This window comes from Dipodomys spectabilis, unplaced genomic scaffold, assembly GCF_019054845.1.
Source record: "Dipodomys spectabilis isolate Male_0828 unplaced genomic scaffold, ASM1905484v1 ptg000018l, whole genome shotgun sequence".
Classification (NCBI taxonomy): domain Eukaryota; kingdom Metazoa; phylum Chordata; class Mammalia; order Rodentia; family Heteromyidae; genus Dipodomys; species Dipodomys spectabilis.
The window spans coordinates 6,194,012-6,207,600 of NW_024870695.1; the positions used below are offsets into that span (position 1 = coordinate 6,194,012).

The 13,589-nt window shown below is 40.7% G+C and overlaps 1 protein-coding gene and 1 pseudogene across 4 annotated transcripts in view; one reads left to right on the forward strand and one right to left on the reverse strand.

Annotated features, from left to right (window-relative positions):
• Cdc27 (cell division cycle 27) overlaps positions 1-13,589 on the reverse strand; it is a 72,251-nt gene that overhangs the window by 50,921 nt on the left and 7,741 nt on the right. For 2 of the 4 annotated variants that reach the window (XM_042672110.1, XM_042672102.1), the window contains exon 2: positions 493-568. In XM_042672110.1, coding sequence (XP_042528044.1) covers positions 493-568 — 76 coding nt within the window. Of the gene's footprint in view, positions 1-492; positions 569-13,589 lie in introns of those variants that run through there. The other 2 variants (XM_042672119.1, XM_042672124.1) reach the window with 1 other exon arrangement.
• On the forward strand, positions 9,180-9,729 carry LOC122101663 (annotated as a pseudogene).

Sequence of the window (13,589 nt, forward strand, 5' to 3'; positions counted from 1 at the left end):
AGACAAGCTAGGCACTGGTGGCTCATGTAATCCTAGCTACTCAGGAGGCTGAGATCTGAGGATTGTGGTTCAAAGCCAGCCTAGGCAGGGAAGTCCATGAGACTCTTACTCCAATTAACCACCAGAAAACCAGAAGTGGTGCTGTGGCTCAAGTGGTAAAATGCTTACCTTGAGCTGAAGAGCTCAGGGACAGTACCCAGGCCTAGAGTTCAAGCTCCACCCCCCCACCCCCCCCAAAAAAGCCAAGCTTAGGAAAAAACTAAAAATTAGGATATGGTTGATTCTATAAACTTGAATCAACACTATCATCTTTACATGAAAGGAGCCAGATAGACGCAAACTAAAGTTTTAATGACTAGTATAGTACAGTAAAACCAAAAAAAAAAAAAAAAACCCCTACAATAAATCAAGAATCTTGTTAGTCATAAAAAGTGATGGAATTCCATGCCTTTTACTCATTTGTGGTTATATATGAATGAACATATTACAGACCTTCTGCATACAGTCGTTCTGCGAGAAAAACTGCATCTCGGTAAGCATAGTGGTTTAGTGCTTGCCATATAGCAGCCTGTAAATGGAGAAAAAAAGTAACTATAAGTACATACAGAATTTCAAAGTAACTACTAGTAAGGAGACTACTCAAATTAGTATCCCTAATTTAAATAAAACCCCAACGCACACAGAGCCAAATTCTTCAGTGTGTTGGATAAAGCTCTTCAGAGCCTGGTCCCTAATATATCTGCTTTTATTCCTCAGACTTTAGGCTTCTGAACCTTTGTACATATATTTATTTCATCAGGGAATGAATATTGGCTCCCTTAGCACCTTCCCCTAACAAAATGCTCATCCCAAAAGATCTAGCTTAAGTAATAATGCTTTTCTAAGCTTATCTCTAGCCATTTATTTTTTTCTTTTTAAAAAGCCAAATATATTTTTAAAAATTCATATTTACATTACAGTCTGCCCACTAAGTTGCAGATTCTTAATAGCACTGATTCTCAGCTACTTTTCATAATACATTTGAAAGACATTCAAATTTATGTTACCCTCCTATAAAAATACTCCCAACTTAAACACCACCCAATTCTTAGCCTCTACAAAGGACATACTGGAATATAGATGAGTAAGGTTATTATAGGACTATCTTTTTTCCTTTTTTTGACAGCCCTGGTACTTGAACTCAGGGCCTAGGCACTGTCCCTGAGCATTTAAAAGTGCTCAAGGTTAGTGCTCTACCACTTAAGCCATAGTTTCCCTTCTGGTTTTTTGTTGGTTAATTGGAGATAAGAGTCTCATGGGCTTTCCTGCTGGAGCTAGCTTGGAACCATGATCCTCAGATCTCAGTCTCCTGAGAAGCTAGAATTACAGGCATGAGGCAATGATGCCCAGCTTGTATGACTACTAATCTTTAAATTTACTTGGATTATATGGGCTTTTTCTCCTAATCTTGGGTCTTAAACTCAGGACCTGAGTGCTGTCCCTGAGCTTTTTTTGCTCAAGGCTAGCACTCTACCACTTCAGCCACTTGAGCCACAGCTCCACTTCCAGATTTTATGGTAGTTTATTAGAAATAAAAGTCTTACCGGGCGCCAGTGGCTCCCCTTAAGCTTAAGAGCTCAGGGACAGCACCCAGGCCCAGAGTTCAAACCCCACGACCGACTCCCCTCCCCTCCCCCCGCCCCCCTGCAAAAAAGAAAGAAGAGTCTTATGGACTTCCCTGCCAGGGCTGGCTCTGAGCCATGACCACTGCTTTCAGCCTCCTGAGAACTAGGATTAAAGGTGAGAGGCACCAGTGCCTAGATTTTTTGTTGTTGTTGGTGGTGGTCATGGGGCTTGAACTCTGGGCCCTGGGCACCGTCGCTCAGCTATTCAGCTCAAGACAAGCGCTCTACCACTTGAGCCACAGGCCTCTTCCAGTTTTCTGAGTGGTTTACTGGAGCTAAGAGTCTCATGGACTTTCCTGCCCAGGCTAGCTTTGAATCACGATCCTCCTCGGATCTCAGCCTCTTGAGTAGCTAGGATTACAGGCGTGAGCCAGCTCCTGGCTAGCTATTTCCCATGTACTAATCATCTAACTCAAGAAGCAAAATATTGCTGTCTTCAAAAGTCCCCATGGGTTTCTTTAACATATTAATAATGTTACCTCTTACTGCCCTAAAAAAGAAACAACTTCTCTAAATTTTGATTTTTGTTTTCTTCATAATGTGATGTACATATCATACCTATGCAACATAATATTTAGTTTTCCTTATCTAATTTTAAATAAATACAATCCCATTTAATACTTTCTGCTGTGACTTGCTTTTGAAACCCAGTCTTGGGCTAGGAATGTGGTTTAGTGGTAGCATGCATGAAGCCCTGGGTTCGATTCCTCAGTACCACATAAGCAGAAAAATCCAGAAGTGGTGTTGTGGTTCAAGTGGTAAAGCGCTTGCCTTGAGCTGAAGAGTTTAGAGACAGCACCCAGGCCCGAAGTTTAAGCCCCATGACTATTAAAAAAACAAAAAATCCCCTACCCCCCCCCCCCCCCAAACAATAAGATGCTGTACCATGCTAGAGATGCAGCTCAGTGGTAGAGGCTTGACTTAGTATGTACATGGCCCCAGGGTTCAATCTGTATCACTAAACAAAATACCTTGCTAATTATTATTAAAATATGTAAATTTATGGATATTCTCCTCTGCATATTAGGGGTAAATCCTCTTGTCACTGAGCTACATACTATCAGGGAGTGATAAACTACCTACCTTTAGATATCATGATATAATGATACAATTTAAAAAAAAATTTTTTTTGCCAGTCCTGGGGCTTGAACTCAGGGCCTGGGCACTGTCCCTGAGCTTCTTTTGCTCATGGCTAGCACTCTACCACTTGAGCCACAGCCCCACTTTCAGTTTTTTCTGTTTATGTGGTACTGAGGAATTGAACCCAGGGTTTCATGCATGCTAGGCAAGCACTCTACCACCAGGCCATATTCCCAGCCCCAATAATGATAGAAATTTTTTACACTTTTCACTTTATAATTTGTGGAATGAAGTTGGAAGCTGGTGGCTTACTCCTGTAATCTTACTCAGGAGGCTGAGATCTGAGGATCACAGATCAAAGCCAGCTTGGTTAGGAAAGTCTGTGACACTCGTATCTCCAATTAATCACAGAAAAAGCTGGAAGTGGTAGGGTGCTAGCCTTGGGCAAAAAGAGTTCAGGGATAGCATTCAGGCCTAGAGATGGGAGGGTCAGGAGGGGATAGAAATGGAGAATTATGGAATGATGTGACAAAGAGTTATAATGAGGCAAATAAAAAAAATCCAATTACTTATCATTAACTAACACTATGACAGTATATGTAGATTACATTAAAGAAATAGTGGTACAGGCCTTGCTTAGCATGCATGAGGCCTTGGGCTCAAACCTACAGCACCATATACAGCATAAATACCACATAGGACACACACAGAAACAACCAATCAATCAATCAATCAATCATCAAGTTCCAAAACCTCTGTAGGTTCACATGTATCATCTTGGTCATAACCAAGTTTTACACATCCATGGGAATTAATTAGAAATACCATCTCCTGCCACAATTTACTCAAATTAGGTAGCTAAGAAGAAATCTTCTTTTAGTTTGAAATTTAACTATCAATTTCACTTTCCCCAGTATATTCAGAAGTAGTTAGCATGTTCTATAACATGATTCCAACAGTGTCCATAAAAACACAAAGCACTTTTTTGGGTATTCTAAATCACAGAAATTCTATAATTTCTAAATAGTTAAGGAAGTTAATTCGTTATACAAAGGCTGATTTATCCCAACAGCCCCAATGATATAATTTCCAGAAGACAAAAGGGTCCATAAAATTGTATTTTTTTTTCTTATTTTAGTTCTCTTCCAGCAGTACAATGTGCTTGTTTTAGAATTCCTCCACACAAATTAATTTCATAATGCTGTTCACTATCACTAAAGGGACTCATCCTCAGTAATCAGTGGGTCCTTTTTATTATTTAGGAAATAAAGAATGACAAGAAAAAAAACCAAAAACAACACTAAGACATTAAATACAAATAGGACCTGTTAGGAAGACTTGCTGGATTACTACAAGATTCTTCCTCAACTAAAGACACTTAAATAAAACAATATACCAAATATAAGCTGTGCAGAAACAGGCAAAAAACACATACAATGTCTTACTACATTTGTTTCTGCTAACTCTTCCACATATCATTAGTCAAGGATTCTACTCTCACTTTTGGATAGCATTTGTCTATAAAAGATACTAACAACACATTTCACTAAGAGTACAAAGATATATACTACAATTACATGAAAGAATTTTTTTTTTGATATTTGATTGAGTCTAGTATGTCTTTTTTTTTGCGAGGGGGGGTCCGGTTGTTGGGCCTGAACTCTGGGCCTGGGCGCTGTCCCTCAGCTCTTCAGCTCAAGGCTAGCACTCTACCACTTGAACCACAGCGCCACTTCAGGCTTTTTTTCTTTTTGCTTATGTGGTGCTGAGGAATCGAACCCAGGGCCTCATGCATGCAAGGCAAGTGCTCTACCACTGCGCCACCTTCCCAGCCCCGAGTCTAGTATGTCTTTCCATGAATAATAATAAGCCAACAGGAAACAGAGGAGTGTTTGTTCTTTGATGTGTTTTCTTTCTCCTTCCCCAACTCTTACAAACTTATCTGTCCTGGAGGGCTCTAGTTCTCATTCATTCAATGTTTTCTGAGTGGCTACTATATGTCAGACACTTTCTAGACTGAAGATGTACAGAATGAGTTTCTGTTCTCAAAGACTAACTTTAAGTGGTTTTCCTGTCTAGGTCAGTGACTCTCAACCCTGTGCTTATAATGCTCTATTCAAAATCGACTAAAATACAATCCCTGCAAGCTGGGATTGAATTTAGACATCAATATTTTAAACTTTTCCAAGTGGTAATAATCATTCAAGTTTTCTTTCTTTCTTTCTTTCTTTTTTTCTTTCTTTGTTGGTCATGGGGCCTGGGTGCTGTCCCTCAGCTACTCAGCTCAAGGGTAGTGTTATACCACTTGAGCCACAGCACCACTTCTAGTTTTCTGGTGGTTTACTGAAGATAAGAGTCTCATGGTGCTGGTGGCTCACGCCTATAATCCTAGCTACTCAGGAGGCTGAGATCTGAGGATCACGGTTCAAAGCCAGCCTGGGCAAGGAAGTCAGTGAGACTCTTATCTCCAATAAACCATTAGAAAACCGGAAGTGGCACTGTAGTTCAAGAGGTAGAGTGCTTGCCTTGACCTGAAGAGTGCAGGGACAGCGCCCAAGCCCAGAGTTCAAGCCCCCACAACCGACAAAAAAGAGTGTCATGGACTTTCCTGCCTGGGCTGGCTTTGAACAGTGATCCTCAGATCTCAGCCTCCTGAGTAGCTAGGATTATAGGCATATGCCACCAGCGCCTGGCTTCAGGTTTTTTTTTTTTGTCGGTCGTGGGGCTTGAACTCTGGGCCTGGGCGTTGTCCCTCAGCTCTTCAGCTCAAGGCGAGCCCGGGCGTTGTCCCTCAGCTCTTCAGCTCAAGGCGAGCTCTCTACCACCTGAGCTACAGCGCCACTTCCGGTTTTCTGGTGGTTTATTGGAGATAGGAGTCTCACGGTCTCTCCTGCCCTGGCTGGCTTTGAACCGCGATCCTCAGATCTCAGCCTCCTGAGTAGCTAGGATTACAAGCGTGAGCAACCAGCGCCCGGCCGTTCAGGTTTTCTAGGTAAGTAGTTCTTGGGTTTTCTTTTTTTGCCAGTCCTGGGGCTTTGCACTTAGGTACTGTTCCTGAGCCTCTCTTTGCTCAAGGCTAGTGTTCTACCACTTGAGCCATAGCGCCACTTCCAGTTTTTTCTGTTTATGTGGTACTGAGGAATAGAACCCAGGACTTCATGCATTCTAGGTAAGCACTCTACCACTAAGCCACATCCCCAGCCCATAAGTAGTTCTTTGAATTCAGAATTTTGTATTTGCAAAGTAGGCACTCAACCTCTTGAGTCACACATCCCACTCCTTCCCTTATGAAAACTATGGACTTCCTTCATCTGGAGAGGAAGACCTAAAAACCTTGCTTGATGTATATGCTCAAGGATTGTGCTTTACATCTTAAGCCAACTTCTATTTCCAGTCTTTTGTGGTTAATTAGAGATAAAGTCTCCTGGATTTGTCTTCCCAGTTGGCTTTGAACTCACATCTTCAAATCTCAGCTTCCGAGTAGCTAGGAGTGAGCTAGCATGAGCTGGAGCCAGTTCTTTATGTCAGGATGTTCATCACAATTATTTGATGATATTTAGCTAACCAAATTGTAATTTTTTTTTTTTTTGGCCTGTCCTGGGGCTTGAACGCAGGTCCTGGCACTGTCCCTGAGCTTCTTGCTCAAGGCTAGCACTCTACCATTTGAGCTACAGCGCCACTTCTGGCCTTTTCTGTGTATGTGGTACTGAAGAATCAAACCCAGGGCTTCATGCATGCTAGGCAAGCACTCTACCATTAAGCTACATTCCCAGACCTAGTAACTTTTAAGGACAGAAACCAGATTCTATTTTTCTTTATACTCCTTGATTAGTTTAGTTAACTAATTATTTTCCTCATTATCTTAGATAACTAACCTTAACAAAAAGTTTAATGAGTACTTGTTTTTGAACTATGATCCACTTTCCACTTATCTATGAACTTCTAAAAACCCAAACTGAAGCTAAAGTAGAACTGAAGATAATAGTTCTACAATAACTTTTAGTAGGTTTGAAAGGGAACACTAATATGGAAAATATAAGACAAAACAGTGTGTAGTTAACAGTTGAAATTATCTACAATAAGCAAAACACTAGCCGGTGCTGGTGGCTCAAGTCTGTAACCCTAGCTACTCAGGAGGCTGAGATCTGAGGATTCTGGTTCAAAGCCAGCCAGGGCAGGAAAGACTGTGAGACTCTTTTTTTGTTTGTTTGTTTTTGTTGGTTGTGGGGCTTAAACTCTGGGCCTTGGTGCTGTCCCTGAGCTCTTCAGCTCAAGGATAGCACTCTACCACTTGAGCGACATACAGCGCCACTTCCGGTTTTCTGATGGTTTATTGGAGATATGAGTCTCATGGTCTTTCCTGCCCGGGGTTGGCTTTGAACCACAATCCTCTCTCAGCCTTCTGAGTAGCTAAGATTACAGGTGTGAGCCACCGGCGGCCTGGCTAAGACCATGAGACTCTTATTACCAATTAACCACCAGAAAACTGAAAGTGGCGCTGTGGCTCAACCAGCAGAGCACTAGCCTTGAGCTGAAGAGCTGAGGGACAGAGCTCAGGCCCAGAGTTCAAGCCCCATGACCAACAACAACAACAAAAAAAAAACAGAAGGAGCTAGGGAAGGTGGCTCAGTGGTAGAGTGCTTGCCTTGCATTCATGAGACCCTGTGTTCAATTCCTCAGCACCACATAAGCAGAAAAAGCTGTAAGTGGCGCTGTGGCTCAAGTGGTAGAGCGCTAGCCTTGAGCTGAAGAGCTGAGGGACAGCGCCCAGGCCCAGAGTTCAGGCCCCACGACTGACCAACTCCCCCCCACCCCCAAAAAGAAAAAAACCCAAACACACTCTCTCTCTCTCTCTCTCTCTCTCTCTCTCTCTCTCTCTCTCTCTCTAGCCTGGCACTGAAGGCTCACTCCTGTAGTCCTAGCTATTAAGGACGCTGAGATCTGAGGATAGCAGTTTGATGAAGCCAGCCTGGGCAGTAAAGTCTGAACTACTCAGAAAAAACCACAAGTGGCACCTATAGCTCAAGTGGTAGGGTGCTAGTCATGAGCACAAAGAGGGTCAAGGACAGGGCCTAGATCCTTGAGTTCAAGCTCCAGGACCCAGGAAAAAAACAAAAAACCCCACTAAAGGTGGGAAGCATATAGCTAGTTATAAAGCACTTTTCTAGAATGTTCCCAGCTTTGGATTCAATTCCCAACACTGCTAAAAAAAAAGCAGGTAAAAGTTAATGTCTGAAAAAGGAAGTAGAACTATCAGTCTTTTGTCCAATAAAATCTCTTAATGGTATGATTTTTTTTTTTTTGGTAGATTGTGCTTATGGTTCAGAAACACATTCTCAGTTGTTATAATGTGGGGAGGGGAAGAGAAAAAACAAATTGTTTAAATAGGGATACAGGTGGTCCCATTGCAACAATGAGATATACAAGACGTTATGTCAAAAAACGAACTTTACAACTTTGACGCAGGGGGTGGGAATGAGGTGTGGGGGTGGGGAGAATGGGAAGGGATAGAAAGGGGAAACAAAGGAGGAGGCAACAATGCTTGATAAGAAATGTACTCATTACCTTGCTCATGTAATTGAAACCCCTTTGTATGGTATTTTCACAATAAAAAATAAGTAAAACAAGAAAAAAAATTATTAAAGACCAGCAGAGGTCATTTGACTAACCCCAACCATGGAGTATTTAGGTCTGGGTGCTGTACCTCAGCTCTTCAGCTCAAGGTGAGTGCTCTACCACTTGAGTCACAGAGCCACTTCTGGCTTTTTCTGCTTATGTGGTGCTGAGGAATCGAACCCAGGGCCTCAAGCATGCGAGGCAAGCACTCTTATCACTGAGCCATCTTCCCAGTCCCCATAGTATTATTTTTTTATGTCATGAAAGACAATCTACAATCTTCTGGTTGTCTAGTATGTGTCATATGCCTACCTTATAGTTAATTGTTCATATCACTTATTTATCTTCTCATTTTACTCAACTTGCTTATTACTTTTGAAAAACATAATTCATTCATTTAGGAAACATTTACCAAGCACCACTTTTGCAGTTGGTTACATAATTGTCATTTTTATAAACACACACATAAAACTATATTAAAATGTATCCAACTTGAAACAATAAAGTTCTTTATGGGGGTTGTACAAAGCCTTAGAATAGTCTGGATTTGGGGTCTCTATTAATGATTTTATAAATGAAAAAAGCTGTTGCCCTTGGCATTGGGGATTTAGGAGAATATTTTTCTCTCCATTCCCACTACTGTGTACCTGGGCACTGGCTAGGGTGGGGGCAGTGCAGGAGAGGGGAGGGTCATAGGTCTTCTCTGCCCCTGAGGGCAACTGACAAAGTAGAGGCCAAGGAGGCTGGATGTCTGAAAGGAGTTGGCACTGTTTGGGTAATACTGAGGTCCAAAGAGGGAGAACAATCTCTCCCAAGTCAAAGAATAATCAAGTTGGACAAGAATCCAAGCCTGTTACTGCATAGACCAGAGAACCCTCTTATTATACTCTTAGGAAAAAGATTCTAAAATCCTTGAAAATTATCTTGCTGGGGGGAAATGCCTAAAGTAAAAAGAAGCCAGAAAGCTCCCTCAGATGGCTAGGAGTTGATTGAGCCAACTCTGGATGAACTAGATCAGAAGATGAGAGAAGCTGAAACACAGCCTCATGAAAAGAAGAGGAAAGTGCAATCTCTGTGGCCCATCTTCATAATCCACCACCAGAAATCCGTTATATCTATGACCTCTTTTACAAATGGAAAGCCATAGTACAGAACTCTATGAATACTGCATTAAAGAAGGCTATGCAGACAGAAACCTGATCACAAAGTGGAAAAAACAGGGCTATGAGAATTTATGCTGTCTGTACTGCATTCAGACTTGTGATACCAATTTTGTGACAAACTGTATTTGCCAGTTCCCAAAAGCAAGCTGGAAGTGGTATGCATCATCAAGTGCACAGACTATAGCTGCCATGGCTGCTCTGGCTGAAGACCCTGGCCCTGATGCCCTTCTCCACCCTGGACTTTGCACCTTGCAGGTTCCTGCTGGCTATGCTACAGTGCCTCAGGCCTAATTTGAGCATGACCTCTATAGGTGAAAGCATTGGCATTCATCAGTGGTGATGTGTAGAAACAAAACTTTTAAATCTCTGAAGGAAGGAAGGAAAGAAAGAAAAAGAAAGGAAGAAACAAAGTATACCAAGTCAGAAGTGGAAGTGTGGCAAGTAGTAGAGCACTAGCCTTGAGAGGCCAGAGATCAATCCCCAGTACCAGCAGAAAAATTAAGAAGTAATACAATAAACTACAAGTATTCTCCTTAGAGAATTTCAACATTTGGATTGCACAAAAATCCCTGAAAATGCCACTGAGAAAACAATAGCTTAAAGGGTTTTAAATTTAATTTGACTCACCAATTATTTCTTAAATGCATAATATGATCTCCAAATCTTAATTCAAGTGGAAAAGTATTTACTAACTAGATAACCAAGTCACGTCTGCACTTTAGTAACTTGAAATATAATGATTTAATACACCTACCTTTAAGATAGAAATGTAAAAGTATAGCTCAGTGCTTGGTTAAATTTTAAACCTGTACAGAAACCAACGTGGTCTTCTAGACTAGGTATGACCTATATAGTTCCTGAACCACACATATAAACATCTTTCAAAAACAGGCACTTCAGTGAGGCAAACTGCAGTAACAGTGAAAGGAAGTAATACAATAAACATTTGCATCTTTTGAGCAGACCATATTTTGCCTGGATTATTTTAGTATTATCTTTTTTTTTTTTTGGTCAGTCATGGGGCTTGAACTCTGGGCCTGGGTGCTATCCTGAGCTCTTCAGCTCAAGGCTAGCAAGCTACCACAGCGCCACTTTTGGTTTTCTGGTGATTTATTGGAGATAAGTGTCTTACCGATTTTCCTGCCCAGGCTGGCTTTGAACTGCGATCCTCAGATCTCAGCCGCCTGAGTAGCTAGAATTACAGGCGTGAGCCACTGTCGTCAGGCAATTTACTAGTATCTTAATTGGCCTCTCTGAATTCTTTCCATCCTACGATCCATTCTCTTCCTGTGAGCTTTACAAAAACAAATTACAATCTGACCATCTGACCATGTTATTATTATTATTATTGCCTGTCCTGGGGCTTAAACTCAGGGCCTGGGCACTGCGTGCCCACTTCCAGCCTTTTCTGTTTATTAGGTACTGAGGAATTGAATCCATCCCAGCCCATGTTACTTCTTTACTTAAAACTCTTCAGTGCTTTCTACTACTGCCCTTATGATAAAAATCAAAGCCTCCCAAAAATGATGGTTGCTAACAAACCTGATAAAGTTCAGCAAGCTAAGAATGAGATAAGAGAGTGGGAGGCGAAAGTACAACAAGGAGAAAGAGATTTTGAACAATTCGAAAAGAAGTGGGAAGATTTGAGAAAGAATGAGTGAAAGATTTTAAAGCTGTTATCATCAAATACCTGGAATCATTAGTACAAACACAACAACAGCTTATAAAGTACTGGGAGGCATTCCTACCTGAAGCCAAAGCCATTGCCTAGCAATAAAAATTATTCCTGTTAAGAAGACAGTGGATGTTTGTTCCAGTTACGCTGAATTCTACAGTGAAATCATTTAAAGCCATCTAAATAAACCACTATATATTTTATGAATCACATGTGGTTTTTTACATATATAAATACATACATATATAGATATAGCTATAGACACTCTGATGTTTTATGACAAGCTGCATGTCCTCACCCTCTGAATCAAGTGGACTGTGGCACAACATTCTGCAATATTTTGCTGAATTGAACCCTGTTATGTCTTAAATACTTGCACTAAAAAGTACACTGAAAGGCCAGAAAATTTTGCAATATTTTTCTTTATAATATGTTCTGTAGTGTTTGTCTTCTTTATGGAGTTATCAATGAATTGATTAATGTTCACTTACATTCCTGTACAGAAATTATGATTTTGTGATTACATAATAAAAATTATATTCCTTGCGGAAAAAAAAAATCAAAGCCTCTCCTGGGCTCATACCTGTAATCCTAGCTATTCAGGAGGCTAACATCTGAGAATTGAGGTTCAAAGCCAGCCAGGGCAGGAAAGTTCATGTGAATCTTATCTCCAATTAACCTCCAAAAAGTCAGAAATGGAGCTGTAGCACAAAATCTTTAGTACAGCACCTAGCTTGAGTTCAAGCCCCAGGACCAGCATGTACATATGGGTGTACATGTACATACATACATAAATACATAAATAAAAATTGGAGAAAAAAATCAAAATCTCCAAAGCAGGCACTGTTTTTGCTTACCTCTCCAGTCTTTATCATATTCTCTTATGTTCTGCACTAGTACAATGGCATCTTTTCCAGTTCCTCAAACCTATGTTTCTCTTCTGTCACAGGTCCTCTTAACATGCAGTTCAACCTGGCATATTCTTCTTTCTCTCCAAATTTGTAAATTCTATTCATCCTTCAGATTTCTTTCTTAGAAGGTTTTTGAGATTCCCAGATATAATTAGCCATCCATATTAAATGCTTCACTAGCACCAGGAGACATTCCTTTGTAATACTTGATCTCATTGTTGTAATTTTACATTAATTTAGGAGAGCATTTGGGTAATACCTTTCTCAGAAAGCTGGGTGCTAGTGGATCACAGCCATAACCTTAGCTACTTAGGAGACTGAGATCTCTAACGCTGCAGAAAAATTCAAGATTCTTATCTTCAATTAACCAATAACTAGAGGAATGACTAGAATGGTACAGTGCCAGCTGTGAGTGAAAAAAGCTAAGCCACAGCATAAAGCCTGGAGTTCAAGCTGGGCTACCAGCACCAAAAGAAAAAAAGAAAAAGAAAGAAAAGAAAAGAAAGAAAAATCACCTAAAACCTGAAAGGTTCTTGCTTATCATTATATTCCAAAATCTTTTAGGTGATCTGTAAATTCATGTTTCCTGAATAAGCAAATAATCTTGAACTTCTTGTAGTTCTCCATTGTTGCATTATTTATTAGTCTTAGCTTTAAATTTCTCTGAATTCCTTTATATACAATTAAGGATATCCAAGTCTACTGAAATAAATTAAGTGGTAAACTACCTACTTATTACTTGTTTTTGTTGGTCGTGGGCCTTGAACTCTGGGCCTGGGTGCTGTCCCTCAGCTATTCAGTTCAAGGCTAGGGCTCTACCACTTGAGCCACAACACCACTTCTGGTTTTCTGGTGGTTTATTTGAAGTAATAGTCTCACGGACCTTCTTGCCCAGGCTGGCTTTGAACCACAATTGTCCGATCTCAGCCTCTTGAGTAGCTCAGATTACAGGCGTGAGCCACCATCTCTTTCAGCAGTTTGATTTTGGGGAAAATATTTAACTTTTCTCAGCCTTAAAGTCTTCATCTGAGGAGTCAGTGTGGACTGAAAGATATATTATAGCACTCCTAATATACTGACTGGTATATACTTGGCAGTTAACAATCTTTTCCTTTCCAATCCCAATATAAACAAATTCAATAAATGTGTCTTATATAGCCTATCTGCTACAATCATTATTTGGAAATGCATTAATCCATAGAAGACCTAAGGGAGTCACCAGATATTTAGTACTACAATGGGTTACCAGGAAAATTTGATCCATATATACTATACCCATAAAGTTTAGACCATATTGTCTCTGCACTTTTAAAGTTAAAGAAATGAAGGGGTCTGGGAATGTGGCTTAGTGGTAGAGTGCTTGCCTAGTATGCATTGAAGCCCTGGGTTCAATTCCTCAGTACCACATAAGCAGAAAAAGCCAGAAGTGGAGCTATGGCTCAAGTGTCAGAATGCTAGCCTTGAGCACAGAGAGGCTCAG